This window comes from Urocitellus parryii, chromosome 5 (assembly GCF_045843805.1).
Source record: "Urocitellus parryii isolate mUroPar1 chromosome 5, mUroPar1.hap1, whole genome shotgun sequence".
NCBI lineage: Eukaryota > Metazoa > Chordata > Mammalia > Rodentia > Sciuridae > Urocitellus > Urocitellus parryii.
Window position 1 is genome coordinate 67,892,718 of NC_135535.1, and position 15,596 is coordinate 67,908,313.

The 15,596-nt window shown below is 37.9% G+C and overlaps 1 protein-coding gene across 2 annotated transcripts in view; it reads left to right on the top strand.

The window, feature by feature from the left end:
- Window positions 1–12,922, top strand: part of Senp1 (SUMO specific peptidase 1) — a 51,614-nt gene extending 38,692 nt beyond the window's left edge. For both annotated transcript variants that reach the window (XM_026400640.2, XM_026400642.2), the window contains exons 14-18: window positions 6,900–7,103; window positions 8,198–8,277; window positions 9,190–9,274; window positions 9,785–9,880; window positions 11,368–12,922. In XM_026400640.2, coding sequence (XP_026256425.1) covers window positions 6,900–7,103; window positions 8,198–8,277; window positions 9,190–9,274; window positions 9,785–9,880; window positions 11,368–11,430 — 528 coding nt within the window. In that variant the 3' untranslated portion in view covers window positions 11,431–12,922. The remainder of the gene's footprint in view (window positions 1–6,899; window positions 7,104–8,197; window positions 8,278–9,189; window positions 9,275–9,784; window positions 9,881–11,367) is intronic.
- Window positions 12,923–15,596: the final 2,674 nt, after the last annotated feature.

Below are 15,596 nucleotides of genomic sequence, written 5' to 3' on the forward strand. Positions count from 1 at the left end.
GAAAATTGTTAAATGAAGAAATTCAGCACACCCCAGGAAGTGCTAATCAAATCAGGCAGAAGAAGCACCATACTAAAATAATAATCAAATTACCAAAAATTAGTGATAAAGAGAAAAATAGTAAGTACAGCCAAAGGGGGAAAATACATCAGGTATGGAGGAATAAAGATAAGAATAATTCTGTTAAATCATGTCGGCCAGAAGACAGTATATCTACATTTTAAAGTACTGAAGAAGAAAAAAAATTTGTCAATATAAGATTGTATACCCAGTAAATACATCTTTCAAAAATAAGCTATACTTTTTCAGACAAATGCTGACAGAATTTACCACCAACAGACCTGTACTGTAACAAATATTGTGACATGTTCTGGGCTGAGAGTATAGCTCAGCTCATGCAAAGTCCTGGGTTCAATCCCCAGGACAGAAAAAAAAAAAAAAAAAAAAAAAAGACAACATTCTTTAGGCAAAAGAAAAACATGGAAATGTCATTCTATACAAAGAAATGAACAGCAGTGTAAATGCTTTTTTTTTTTTTTTTAAATATCTCAGACAGTTGTCTAAAACAATGCAGTGTGGGGCTTAACAACATATAGAAGTAAAAGTAAAATATTTGACAATCATAGCACAAAGGAGAGGACAAAATAGAAGTATATAGGACTGTTGTAAGATTATTCCTTTCTACCTGAGGTGGTATAATGTCATATGAAAGTAGACTCTGATAGTTAGACATAATATAAATCTAGTGCAGCCACTAAAAAACAAAAACCAAATATATTATTAATAAGGCAGTAATGGAGATAAAATAAAAAATAGAATCAAAAAGAAGGCAAGAAGAAAAAAGATGCAAAGAGTAAATGAGACAGGAAAAAACAGCAAGATGGTAGATTATTTAAATTCAACTACACCAATATTAAATGTAAATGATGTACACCAATACTGTCCAGTAAAAATATGTGAGCAACATACCTAATTTTAAATTGTCTAGTAGTAGCCAACATTTAAAAAAAAAAAAAAGAAATAAGTGAATTTTAATAACATCTTATGTGTTATTATTTTGGCATGTAGTCAATATTAAAATATTAATGAAATGTTTTGCCTTATCTTTGAAATGTGATATACATTTTATACTTACAGCTGATCTCAGCTTGGATTGGCCACAATTTTAAGTGCTCGATAGTCCAATTGGCTAGTGTTTACTATATTGAATAGCATGAGTTAAATGACCAGTTAAAAGATAGAGATTATCAGATTGGGTAAAAAAGGTATCTGCAAAAAAAAAAATATGGGGGGTTGCAGGGATGTTGCTGGAGATTAAACTCAGGGCCTTGGGCATGCTGGGCAAGTACGCTGAACAATATTGCTAGCCATACAGTAAAGCATTTTGAAGATAGACACAACTTTTCAGAAGTAAAAGGATGGAAAAAGCATACCATGTAAGCTTATAAGCACTAATCAAAAGAAAGATAAAGTGGCCATATTAACTTACACTAAATATATTTTCAGAGCAAAAAATATTCTTAGTGATCAAGACATTTTATAATGATGAAGAGGTCAGTTCATTCAGAATGCCTCACAGCCTAAATATGTACACATTTTTAAGCACAGTTTCAGAGTACATGAAGCAAAGGAGAAATAGACAAATCTATAATTACTGTTGGAACTTTCAACTCCTCTCTCTCAATACTTGATAAGTAGAAAATCATTAGGAAACAGTTTGGAATAGATGGGTAGATTCCATGTACCCACATGTTAATAAACATGACTAAAAGCATTTTCTCCTTTATAACCCTATATACCCTATCCCATATGGAGAAGCAGAATGACTGCAGCATTTCCAGTCTTTGTTTTCCTTTCAGGACTTAATCTCCCTATCATTCCTTACTACTAATTTACACAGGTAAACTGAAAAAATAACAAGCAGACATATCTTCTTTTGGTTCTTCTTTGCAAACCCATATTAATCATTACTAGTTGTTTCCAAAATGGAAAAGTATTGGACTGTTGGAATACTGTGTTTCTAAATTAAAACTGTGAAGGAAAATCATGAGGGAAAAGTCTCATAGCAAACAAGAGATAGGGGAGAGGTAAAGGAGCGATTAAGATAGAATCGAGGGGCCGGGTTTGTGGCTCAGTGGTAGAGCACTCATCTGGCATGCATGAGGCACTGGGTTTGATCCTCAGCACCACATAAAATAAATAAAGGTATTGTGTCCACCTACAACTAAAAAATATATATTGGAAAAAAAAGAATCAACATAACACTCTAACTTCACTGCAGTGATGATTTACCAAACAGATTAAATATGTTGTAAGCCTAATCTCTCAAAGAAAAGAGGTGTTTTTTAGTTATCTGCATCACAATAGCTAGGCAAAGTGGTGCACACCTGTAATCTTGGCAACTCCACAGTAGCCTATGTAGATAGTTTTCCAACTTGATTGGTAGTGGGAAAATAAGAATTATAAAGCAATAATCATGGTCATCTGATTTTTATCACAGAATCAATATTTGGAGTCAAAGCACATACTTTTTTGTCAAGCATTCTAGCTCTCAGAACACAAATGTCAACTGGAAATGGGGAATGGGTAGTGGTCATAACTTGATAATTATTTCCAAGGAGTAAATTTGAGTGATGCTCAGTTGAGAGAGGAAATAGCCTGCAAAACATTAAGTCCAACTAAAAAAACCTAATACTGGGAATAGGTTTTCCTTAACCTGATTACATAAAAAGGGAAAAATATAAGAAAATGAGATAAATGAATATGATGGATTTATATACAATGTGCTTGAATGAAATAAAAGAGCGAAATTTTAGACACCTTTCTGTTTTGTTTTATTTAGAGACAACCCTGCTGAGTTGCTTAGAGCATGGCTAAATTACTGAGGCTGACTTTGAACCCGTTATCTTCCTGCCTGCCTCAGCCTCCCGAGCCATTGGGTTTACAGGCATGCACCTCTGTGCCCAGCTTTCTAAGAGTTTCGTTATAGAACTAATCCCAATAACCCAGAGTTTTATGTAAAATTATATGGAGAATAGTAATAATTATTAATAAATAGCCTCCTTAAAAAGGCAGGTCTTGCCTGCCTTTCTCAAAAGTTTTAGCAGTAATCCTAACAGTTTGTTACTTTAATTTACATATGGAAAAATCCAGTGTGCATGTTCATAGGGAAGCCTGCCTTTTGGTTTCTGTAATACTATTGGGTCAGATCTTACGATTGAGTAACCTTTTGAACCATCAAAATAGTCAAGTACTTCAGTCTGGTTAGTCTTTGGACTTTGTGGTTAACAAGCCACAAATTTGATAAGCTTTAAATATAATTTAAAAATCTGAATGGAAGGTCAAGAAATAAGATGCAAAAATGGCTTTTGTCCCTCTACCAATTTTCTTGGTTTCTTCTTGGGAGTACTGTCATGCTCAAAACTTTTGGAACCTTTTTTCCTGAGCGAAATAGAAGGGTTCAGAGTGTGAATGTGGGAAAGGTTCAAAGTCAAGACTTTAAGCCAGGCATGGTGGCACATGCCTGTAATCCCAGTGGCTATGGAGGCTGAGGCAGGAGGATTGCAAGTTCAAGGCCAGCCTCAGCAACTTACCAAGACTGTCTCAAAATAAAATTTAAAAAGGGATGGAGATATAGTTCAGTGATAGAGCCCTGAGGGCCTGGAGTGAGGGAATGGAATCAACACCTTACTGTTAGGGAATGTTGTAGTTTAGATGCATGAGAAAATAAGTTTGTGTGGTTCACTAGACAAGAAGGAAGATACAGATAGCACTGGTCATTTCTGTCATTGTAGCAAACATATTTTAAAAATATTAAAAACATAAAAAAAATAGATTGAATCCTGAGTGTGAAAAAATTGTGGGCTTTTCCTTTAAAGAGATGGGTTTTTTTAGCTTCAGCCTGGCAGCTCTTCAAATAAAAAAGGAACAAAGACACTATAAACAACCCTCCCATCCCTAAGCAGGACTGCATAAATAAGCAGACGTTCATGGCCAAGACAGTGAAGGCAGCAGGAGTCACAGTGAGCATACAGAAGCTCAATGTGGGTCTCAGAAAGGGTAACAAGTAAGGCTAACATTGGCAGTAGTCTTCAGATGGTGATATTAGTAGTGGTAAGTCAAAACAGTAGGCACAAATTGACCTACTTTTAGCCCCCTGTTTCAAAGGGGAAATTAGGGTCTTCTGGAACTAGGAGAATCTTATGTGAAGAAAGGACTATTGCCAGTGGGAAAGAGGGGACCCTTATCTTCACAAAATACAAGCAAATGCTGTGGCCATCACTGTTTCCCTTTCATCTTGAACACTGTGATTGATCCCTTTTCTCTTTTCCTTTTCCTTCATCTTTAGCTGTCCTGTGTGATAACATGTAGTATTCTTTTTGTTCTCTAATTCCTAGCTTATTTGGGGTATGATTATGTCTTGGCTGAACTATGGCTGTTTTTCTCATGGCAGTTTTTGGATGGAGTAATAACTGAAAAACTGAAGAGAAAGAATTGGATCTAAACTCTGTCTCACATGTCAGATTACACATCCTTAGCTAAGGGAAAGGAACCTTGAAGTCACCAAACTCCCTCCTACTAGGATATAGGGGAATTTAAAAAGAACCCAGAGCTCTCTTAGACCTAATTAATTCTTCAACTCTGGAGGAAGCCATTTGTCTCTTAATGAAAAAACTTTGGTTGAAGGAGGTCAGAAGCAGTGGAGGAGGAATTCTCAAAGGAAAGATACTGTGATAGCCAATTGCTAGTTCTCTGTTCTTGTTTACCTGTGCTAGTCTTTATAGTTCATCCTTGGGTGAGAGCATGTGAATCTCAGACTGTGTAAGTCCAGCTAAATTTCTTTAGTTTCTGGAACTTTTTCCTCCTGAAAAACAGGATCTATAACATGATACTCATTTATGTCATCCTTTGTTTTATTTTTTTACTTCAAGCTTATTCTAGAGGTAGTACCTCTCAGATAGTTACTTGAAGAAGATATATCTCCATGACATTCATGTTCTTGACTGTCCTTACCTCTTTTTCTTTAGTTTTTATTCCATTTTAAAATATATAATCTGTCCCGTGGAAGGATTGCTTATAGTGACTGGTGGGTCATCTGCCTGTTCACTTTACCCCTTGGATTGAAGGGTTTAGCCTTATAACATGGCTAATATTTTGGGATAGGTAGAATGCCAGAGGAATCTTATCAATCTCTTCTGGACAAATTTCTCTCACTAGAGAACATAGCTTAGAGTTTAGAACTCTGTTCTTGCTGGGCAGCTCCTCCTGCATTAGTAGCTGTTTTTACAACTAAGGGCACCTTTGGCATTATCCTTGGGCAGAGTTAGATCAAATCTAGGAAAACCTAGATTTGAGTAATATGTTATTCTAATATCACTATATATTAGAGTGTAATGTAATGATTCAGTAACATTTAAATCAACTGAGCTCTAGGTAGCTAAGGGCTTCATATTCTAGGCAGAGAATTAGCTACAACTTGAGTCCTCTGGGCTTATTGCTCAGTTGTCAGAACTGTAGGCAGAACAGTGTCTTCTTCAGACCTAGTTCCCCACCTCAGAGTCTGCCTTATGGCGTATGTGGTTTCCCTGCAGCTGCCTAGGCATCCTCATCTATAGGCCCTTTCTCTAGTCTAGACCATGCTCTGGTATGTTCCTGGCAGTGTTCCCTGCTGCCTACCCAGCATGTAGTTGCCTACTGTCGGGCAGTAGCTCATTTCTCTGGCATCCTGGTGTGTAAATATTTGTCAAAGGATGGGGGCATTTTCCCATTCCTCAAAAAGCATTCTGAAAAATGTGCCTGTTTTCTTAGTCATATTTTAAACTGTAGCTCAGTTAGACCATTCATTCCTTGCCGTTGAGAAACATTGGCCTGGCCTCAGCTGGCCACATAAAGTTAAGTAGCAATAACTTTTGGCATAGTAACTTTCAAACTTTTAATACCAGGTAGTCCTGGACCTGAAGAAACCGTAGACAGTGTAGTCACATTTAAGTCTCTTCTTAAGAGAAGACATTGTTTTATTAACAGAAAGAATTATACCTCTTCTATCATGCATTTTAATTTCTTTCACTCACACTTTATATTGAAGTAGTAATGGAACCAGAAAAACTGAGGAAGCTAAGCATATAGATTCTGAAGGAGACCTTTATCCTTCATGTTTATAACTTACTTATAGATCTCATTTAATCTAGGTATTTATTCTACATCCATGTCTATCTCCATAAAGTGACATTGCAGAGCAATTGTAAGTTTGTAGGTGCTTTTCTAATACCATTAATGCTTTGTCCTATCACTTAGTTCTACTTGAGACCAAAACAGTTTGGTCTCTGCAGTATGGCTAATGAAGCTGAAAAGGCCATCATTAACCATAGAACACAGTGTTCTATTTTGTGCAAAATCAGGTAACCCTTAGGTAAGGTTTGGACTCTTGATCTTAGCTTGATTAACATTGAACTCTGAGCCCAGGATCTATTTAAATTGCTCACATAGTCTCAATGATTGAGGTAACTGCTAATGTGCCTTATTAAACTGCTTGCACTCCTTCCTTTCCTTTTCTGTAAGCCTTGCCTACTAGCTTCACTTTTTCCTTATTTTCTAGTCACTTGACCTAACCCTTAGTTTTCTACAAGTCTGGCCATCATCTGCACATTTATATCCTTAGCCATATCTACGTGTCACACACATATGTGTGCCCACATATATACATACACCAGCTCTTTCTCTTTTTAGTGTTTTTAACCACTTTAACCCTCTCCTTTCTAATCAAAAGTTGATATAGGTAAATGAGGCTGTTGGGTGTTGAAGTATTAAATTGATTAGGAAACACTAACATCTGCTATTCAGCAGGCAACTGCTTTTCCTTATATAACAGCTGTTTTAACAAGTATGATTTCTTCCCACAGATCATCAATTTCTACATGAATATGTTAATGGAACGAAGTAAAGAGAAGGGATTGCCAAGTGTGCATGCATTTAATACCTTTTTCTTCACTAAGTTAAAAACAGCTGGTTATCAGGCAGTGAAGCGTTGGACAAAGAAAGTGGATGTATTTTCTGTTGACATTCTTCTGGTGCCCATTCACCTGGGAGTGCACTGGTGTCTGGCTGTGAGTATCTTTTTTTTTTTCTCCCCTTTTTTAAATGTGTTGTTTTATTTTCATATGTAAAAGTAACCTTTTTTATCAATAGAAATTGTTGGCAGATATAGTAAATTAGCCTTATAGTACTTTATTTTTGATAAAATTCAGAAGAAATCTACATAATTATAGAGCATAGAGAAGGTCATGAGTAGTATTTTTACATCTTCACTCGATTATTGAGAGAGAGTATTATTTAGTAGTAGATTAGCTAAAAATCAGATAATCAATGGAATTCCTGTCTAGAGTAGGAGATACTTAAACTTTGAGGAAAGCTGAAGAATTTACTCTTTTTGGAAATATAAAAGGGAATTATAGGGTATCTAAACAGCTTTATGGCAGGGCATGGAGAAAAAAAAATGACTTCTTAATGGTGCTGCCAACTCAGGTTCTGTGACAATTATTTTCTGCCTAAGAATGGCTTGCCTTGCATATGTGTTAATGTAATTTTTTTTATGATTCTGAGAGCATGATGCATTAGTTCAATGTGTTAATAAAAGTTATTTCACAGTCTATTTTGAATTATACTTAATAAGTGTAAATCCAAAAGGAAATTCTCAAGGTAAAGAAAAACAATCCAGGGGCTGGTGTTGTGGCTCAGTGTTAGAGTACTTGCCTAGCACATGTGAGGCACTGGGTTCAATCCTCAGCACCACATAAAAATAAATAAATAAAGGTATTGTGTCTATCTACAACTAAAAAAAAAAACAGAATCCTTTCACCATTTTTCTGAAACTCTGTGAAAATGATCTTGACATACTCACCTTATATTTTCTCAAGTGCATGCTGTTTCTTTACTGTTGCCCATCCTGTAGAAAGAAAATAAACAACAGACAAAGGTTTTCGGGCATTAATGAGTATAACAATGGATGGGTATACCCTCATAATTCTGTGTAAATCTCTCCTTCTTTCCTGTGCAGATTAAGCATAATATAATACAAAGTATCAATCAAATTTCTCACTATTGCACAGAAAGCCTGGGGAAAAGCTCCAATGTTAAGGGAAGGAAAAGCTGAGAAATGAATTTTCTTCACTTTATAAACAGATTTTTTTCTTATCTCCAGGTTGTGGATTTTAGAAAGAAGAATATCACTTATTATGATTCTATGGGTGGAATAAACAATGAAGCCTGCAGAATCCTTCTGTAAGTAGGAAGTTGAGAGTGGAAGAGTTTGATGTTGGGTATATGCTATGTTTTTTCATTAGTTAATCTCAGTTGTTTGATACCTTCAGAAGAGCAAGCAGTGAATTTTTCATATTAAGTAACCTTAACCCCTATAATCACCTTAACCACCTTTATTTAAAATATGATAATAATGCAATAATACCAAAAATATGCCTTAATGGGGCAATTACTGTCCTATACACTAAAATAGAATGGACATAAAGATAGAGACACAGTCACTAATCATTTAATGCAGCCTTCTAATTTTTCTTCATCTGACCTACAGAGGTGATTTTCATTTGCCCAGGTCCTACTAGTTTGAGGCTCAGCTGAGAACCAGAATTCAAATCTCTTTATGCTCTGCTTCTTTGTCTTTCCAAAACACCTATTCTTTACTGTACTATTCTGATGGCTGGGAGAAGATAGGTTCCAAAATGGCGAGCAGTTTATACTTTAAAAGAGTGCTCTATGTGAGGTATGCATTCAATAAATTGTTGACATGGTTTAAATTTTCACATAGAAGAACCTAACAATAGTAAATAAAAACCTCCTTACTGCTAGAGAAACATTTTATCCATTAGATTAAGTTTTTTAAGACCATATAAACCAACCATCAAAAATTGTTTCTCAGCAGAAATAGTAGGTCAAAGGAGTCTGGTTTATCAGAGGCAGAAGTCATGTCTCTGTTGGGTTGACAGAGTAAGTTAATGGAGGGAGTTATGAGAAGCTGGCTCAGCTCCAGAAGCTCAATAGTCCAAGGATTCCCTACCCAGCTCTATATCCTATTCGTCTCAGAAGATGAAACACTTGAGGATTATAGGCCCCATTCTTAGGATTACAATGTCATCAGCATTCCTGACAGCTTATCTCATTGTCTTCTAATACCTTTAGGCAATACCTAAAGCAAGAAAGTATTGACAAGAAAAGGAAAGAGTTTGACACAAATGGCTGGCAGCTCTTCAGCAAGAAAAGCCAGGTACATTTCATCTTGATGTGGTAGATGTCCTAAAAGTAGGCTCTCTGTGGAGGAAAGAATTTTAGGAAAGATTCCCAAGGACCTTCAGTCTTAGTGTCTAGCATGACTTTAGTTTGGTTGTTTGGTTCTTCCGGGAAGATAGATTAACTTCTTTTGTGGGAAAACTTGTAATGTGTTTCTTGGTAGAAAAAAGTTTTCTAAATGCCTAGCTATTTTTCTAAGTTTGTTGCTCCTGTGGGAAACATTTGCTGTTTATTTGGCACTTGGGGAAGAGGCCAGTTTTTATACCTTTAGGTGCCATGGAAGTCTAAGATATTTTCCTGTGTGATTAATATGAAAGACATAGACCTGACTGAAATGCTGTTTTGTTTTAGCTTCTATTCTTAATGGGGGCCCAGAGCCACCTGTTGAAAATTCAGGAAAACCTGTAACATTTTGTATCCTTTGGTTTTTGTTTTTAATCAAAGTAGAAGAAAAGCTATTGCTTTGTTGTTGTTATTGGTCTTCCAGGAAATTCCACAGCAGATGAATGGTAGTGACTGTGGGATGTTTGCCTGCAAATATGCTGACTGTATTACCAAAGACAGACCAATCAACTTCACACAGGTGAGCTGGGCCTTCAGGAGGGAGCAATATGCACACCTTGTCTTTAAGCTGCACATAGGTGTTTTTCTCTCCACTTCTCTCCCCTGTGGACTGTGTCCTGACCTTTAGCATGCTTTAGGCTATGACTCATACCATTGGTAGTTACTGCCTGTGACACATCACATACACACAAAAAAAACACCTCCTGAGTTATCATAGGTCACATATGATAGCGAAGGAATCCTGGGTAAAAGCAAAGCCTTATTCTCTACCCATCTCCCCACTTACTTCAAATCCTATAGGAAACAGAAAACTGGGACATGAGCAAATTTTCTTCCATTTCCCTGAATTTAGTCCGCTTCCAGGTTTTGGAGTAGGTTATATCTTGATCTCTTAGTGTAATTTGTTACCTCCCCTGTCCACTTACTTAATGCAGCTGGTCAATCTTCTCTGTATGATTGGTCATTTCTGTTCATATGCCCTTCAGAGACCAAAGTAGATTGAGACTAGAGAATGTGGCTTATCAGTGTTTCCACTTGACTCTTCTGTTTGAATCAATGCCTTTTCCATCATAACCCTCTGTTCAAACCAGACTGAAGCGGGGCATTGTGGCACATACCTGTAATCCTACCAGTTTGGGAGGCTGAGATAGAAGGATCAAAAATTTGAGGCCAGCTTCAGCAACTTAATGAGAATCTACCTCAAAAATAAAAAGGATTGGAGCTGGGGTTTGTGGCTCAGAGATACAGCGCTTGCCTAGCACATGCAGGGCACTGGGTTCGATCCTCAGCACCACATAAAAATAAAATAAAGGTATTGTGTCCAACTACAACTAAAAACAAAATATTTAAAAAATAAATAAATAAAAAGGATTGATCTGGGCATAAGTGGTGCATACCTATAATCCCAGTGGCTCAGGAGGCTGAGGCAGGAGGATTTTGAGTTCAAAATGAGGTGCTGAGCAACTCAGTGAAACCCTGTCTCTAAATTAAAAATACAAAATAGGGCTGGGGATGTGGCTAAGTGGTCGAGTGCTCCTGAGTTCAGTCTCTGGTACCTCCCCCACCCCTCCCCCGCCAAAAAAAGGATTGAGGATTTATCTGTTATATGAGTGCCCCTGGGTTCAGTGCCCAGTACCAAATATTAAAAATAAACCAGACTGAGCTAACTCTTGAAGGTTCCCTCAACTTTTCCCCATAAAGGTTGAGTTTTTTACTTTCAGTCCTCAGTCTGATATTATAAGTTCAACATAGAATGCTTTCTAGACACCATTCTCAAAATTCTTGGGGACTTTTGGGGATCCCTAATGATGCCCCGTATAATTTCTGAGGTTACAGAATGGGAAATAGCAATAGAAATAGCAGTCCAAAAAAAAGAATGAACAGTTTGAAAGACTAGATACACTATGGAAACTATGTTATTTGAGAACCTTGAGAAGAAAAGGAGTTTGAGGAAAAGAATGTTGGGTCTAGATAATTGAAAATTAAGCTGTCTCTATGTTCCTACAGCAACACATGCCATACTTCCGGAAGCGAATGGTCTGGGAGATCCTCCACCGAAAGCTATTGTGAAGATTTGTCTCAGTGAACTAACAACCTAACTCTGGGGGACCAGCCCTTTGTTGTCTACAGCCAGAGACCTTGGAAACAGCTGCTCCCAGCCCTCTGTTGTAACGCCCTTGATCCTGGACCAGGCCCTGGCAAGATGCATTCACAAGCACATCTGCCTTTCCTTTTGTATCTCAGATACTATTTTTGCAAAGAAACTTTGGTGCTGTGAAAGGGGTGAGGGGCATCCCTAAGCTGAAGAGAGAGACTGCTTTTCAGTTCTTCAGTTCTGCCATCTTGTTTTCAAAGGGCTCTAGCTTCATTCAGTCCCTGATTAGGTAGGGGACTGAGAAAAGCTTGGGAAGAATCTTGGTTTCATGTAAACTCTTGTTGCTAGGCCTTCCTAAGAAGTAGGACAGGGCATGGACAAAAGGTAGGGACGAAAACCACCAGCATACACATGCACATATACATACACACTTGATTTTCAAGATGTGTGGTCAGGAATATGACTGTAAACTGGACTTTGGGGTACATGCATAAGTCCCTTCCTCCAGGACCCTTCCTATTTTTTATGTCCCGTGCAAAATGTAACTGCTTCTCTACAAGGCTGTTTATCATCAGTAGCTTTGTCCCATCCTGAGGCACAGCACACAAGCCCTAGGCAGGCCCCAAAGTACTGAGCAGTCCTTTCCTTAAGAGCAGGGGTTTACATGTGCTAATAACACATGCTATGGGGAAGATCAACCCAGGGAGGGGTCAGTGGAGCCACAAAGCCCCACTTCTACAGTTGCCTACTTCTGACTAAGAAGAAGGACCTCAGTCTTTAGTATAAAACTCCAGTGTTGGATGAGTGCAGGTCTAGTTGGTCTGTGGCTAGTTAGTTTAAATATGTTTCTAACCACAGAGGATTTAATATATATATACATATATATATTTCACAGGGAGATTTTTTTTTAAAAAAAGAAAAAGACTGAATGTGTTCACCATTTAGCCTGTAGATTTATTTTCATTTTTCCAAATTCCAGCACAAGAGATCCCAGCCTCCTCTGTGTAGGGGGCTTGTAGACTTCCTAACAGAATATTTTGAGGCCTGGATGAACTTTGATTAGGGGTAGAGGTTATCGAGGAAAGTGAGATTTTTCAGCTGAAAAACGGGTGGAATTTGGGCTGATCAACTTGGGATTTAAAAACTGCTATTTCTTTTGTTCTTTCTAGCATCTCTCCCACCCTCTGAGAGCTCCTATGGCTTAGATAGTGAAATGATCCAATGCCAGTGTCATTTTGTACTTAAGTTCCAAAATAGGAACATTTTATACTTTTTTCTGTATTGTAATAGGTAGTTTTGTATAAAATCTTTTCTCCTCTTCCCTTGTACCCCATCCTTTCCAGCATTGTGCTTTCTCCGTGGGCTTATTTGAAAATTTTACTCTGTTTTATACCAGGCTTGTTTAGTACATTTTTCTATGTTTTACCACAAGTTACAATTTGAAAAAAAAACTATTTTTTTTAAATATTCCATTGTTAATTGAATGTTACTGTTTCCACTCCAGCAACCAGTTGTCCTAACTTTTTCATAACTGCCTGCCTTTTGGGGGAAGACCACCTTTTGTGTGTTTGTTCTCTTTTCTATCTCTTGCTCTCCCTCTCTCTCTCCCTCCCTCTCTCTTTCTCTGTCTCTCTGTTTTCTATAGGAAATAAATAGCTTTCTATATATGAGTTGCTGGGACCTTTCACATTCTCTTTTAGAAAGCTATGGCACGCAGACTCAATGTAGGATTCCTGGAATAGTGTCTGATTCTTGGTACTTACTGTATTTAAGTGACAACTTGAAAGGTGGCAATATGTGTATATTTGAACTATAAATCAAAAGACTTAAGTTTTTCAGGCTCTCTCACCATTGTCCGGGAGCTCATACAAGATAGTTCTCTGTATTTATTGTTTGTTTATTTAGATAACATCTGTCTTGTCTTTCTCAGAGACTTTTTGTACAGACCAAAGCAACAAATATTTATTGCCATGTATAGCAGAAAATGAAACATGCAACAAAAGCACTTTGCAAAATATATAAGGAATTACTGAGCCTGTCTGAACTTGCCCCCACTTTCTCCAGTGCAATTTTGTACAAGGTAGAAGTTAGTGATTCTGAGGCAACCCTACCTCCCAGAACTGGTAGGAGTGGGCCAAGGTATGGCTCAGGGTGGCTCAGTAGGAGCCATATACAGACTTCTAGAATGGACCATTCAAGAGAGCTAACCTGCAAGAGCAGGACTAGTGTATGGAAACCTTCTTATAGGGCTGAGCTTTGATAACCAGAACTAAAAAAAATATGTTTCTACATTCATGGCTTAGGGCATGTTACCAAGATCTTGTTTTACTTACTTTAAACATACTGTTTTTATTTTCCCCTGTCTTTCCCTTTCCCCTATGCTGAGTGCTCATAGTCACCTACTCCCCCTTAATAAGGGATGTTTGAAGGATAAACATGAGATGCCATATATAGATCCTTCACAGATTCCACATTTCCAACAATCATTCCTGAACCTTAGACAAAGAAAATTAGACTGTTTTTGCCCATCTGAGAACACATGGTATGAGGCAGGAAGGCTAGTTTTTATCCTGTTTGGGACACTGTTATTCCCAGAAGTCCTGTGTAGATTGACTGTAGGAGTACTTTTTCTTCATCTAGCCTGGAGACTGGTGTCAGTTTACTCCTCTGTGTTTGAGCACACTTCTATGTGGCATCAGCTTCTTAAGCCACTGTAAAATCGTACTAGTATCTTCTATATACTACCTCCAGTACTGTTAGCCCTAAGTTTTGGTGGTCCTGGAATAGAAACAGAAAACATGAAAAAGTACTTACCAACCCCATCCCGCAGCCTGTCCATTATTTTACATGGTCCATGAAAGGCTGTGTTAGGTACAGAGAGGGAGGACTCATTAAAGAGCATCAGTGTTTGTTTTATCTTAACTTCTGGTCCATTGCCATTCCTCTACTCTGAAAATGTCAGAGTAAGAGAGATGACAGACCCTTGGGGTTTATCTTTTCCCTTGTTCCACCTGGATGGGCTAAAGTAAGATGGAGTAAGATGTGTTCTCTCTGGGAGATCATATATTGAAATGAGTCAGAAAAGTGTTAGGCTCTCGGGCCCTGTTAAAGAAGCTACATGCTAAGCTCCTGGGAAAGATGCCATATCTCCCTTCCCAGGAGCAATGTAGTCACAGCTTCAAATTCATCCCAAAATTTGGAATGGGATAACTAAGCTCAGCTCAATATCCTTCCTTAGAGTCTAGGTTCTTATTACACCTATGCTGAACTCTAACAACTGTTGTGAAGGACACATAACTACCATTCTTTGGAAATAGAGAGGAAAATGTAGTCACTCATTAAAAGGAGGGAGAAGTTATGCACACACACACATCCCTGTGAGAAAGTAAGGAGAAACCAGGGAACTTTGAGCTTAAAGGTGAACCTTGAGGAAATATTAGTGCAGGCTTCCTCTCTGGTCTGCCGGGAAGATGATGGGAATAATTGCAGTTGTGTGGGTGGTTGAACCAGATGTCCAGGGCCTTGTCAAACTCCAGGATTTTGAAATGGAATTAAGGGATGTAATGGTCACCAGGAATAGAAACCTGTCCAAGTAGAGGTTTATGTCAAAATTTAAGGCCAGATGTACAACTGGCTTGGTTTTAGAATTAAGATATACATCAGAGTAGCCTTCCTAGTCATGTTATCTTAAAATCTTTTATCTGGAGGTCTGTCAGGGAATAATATGATTCCCTGTGGTGTTTGTGCTAGCATCCACCTTTTACATCAGGAATGGACTAGACGTGAAGCTACTCAGAACAGGTGAATGATTTGTTGCTTCTTTCAAACTAGGAGTACAAGCTGCTGCTTTCTGTCCTGCCAGTGCTGAGGGGGGGGTCAAATCAATTGAACATTGATTTGAATGACAAGATTGTGGAAGTAGAAGGAAGAAGGACTGCTCATGGCAGGCTGCAACCTCCTTTGTTTTCCCAAATATTTCTTCTCTGATCTTAAACCCCCAATGCCCTATTCTGCTTTTGACAGAAACAATTTCCACGCCTTATGGAACATTCCAGCTCCATCCCCAGGGGCTTATCAGTACTTATTCTAACCACACATCTTCTGTTTAATCATTTGGTGGGTTTTTTCTCCATTCTTTTTA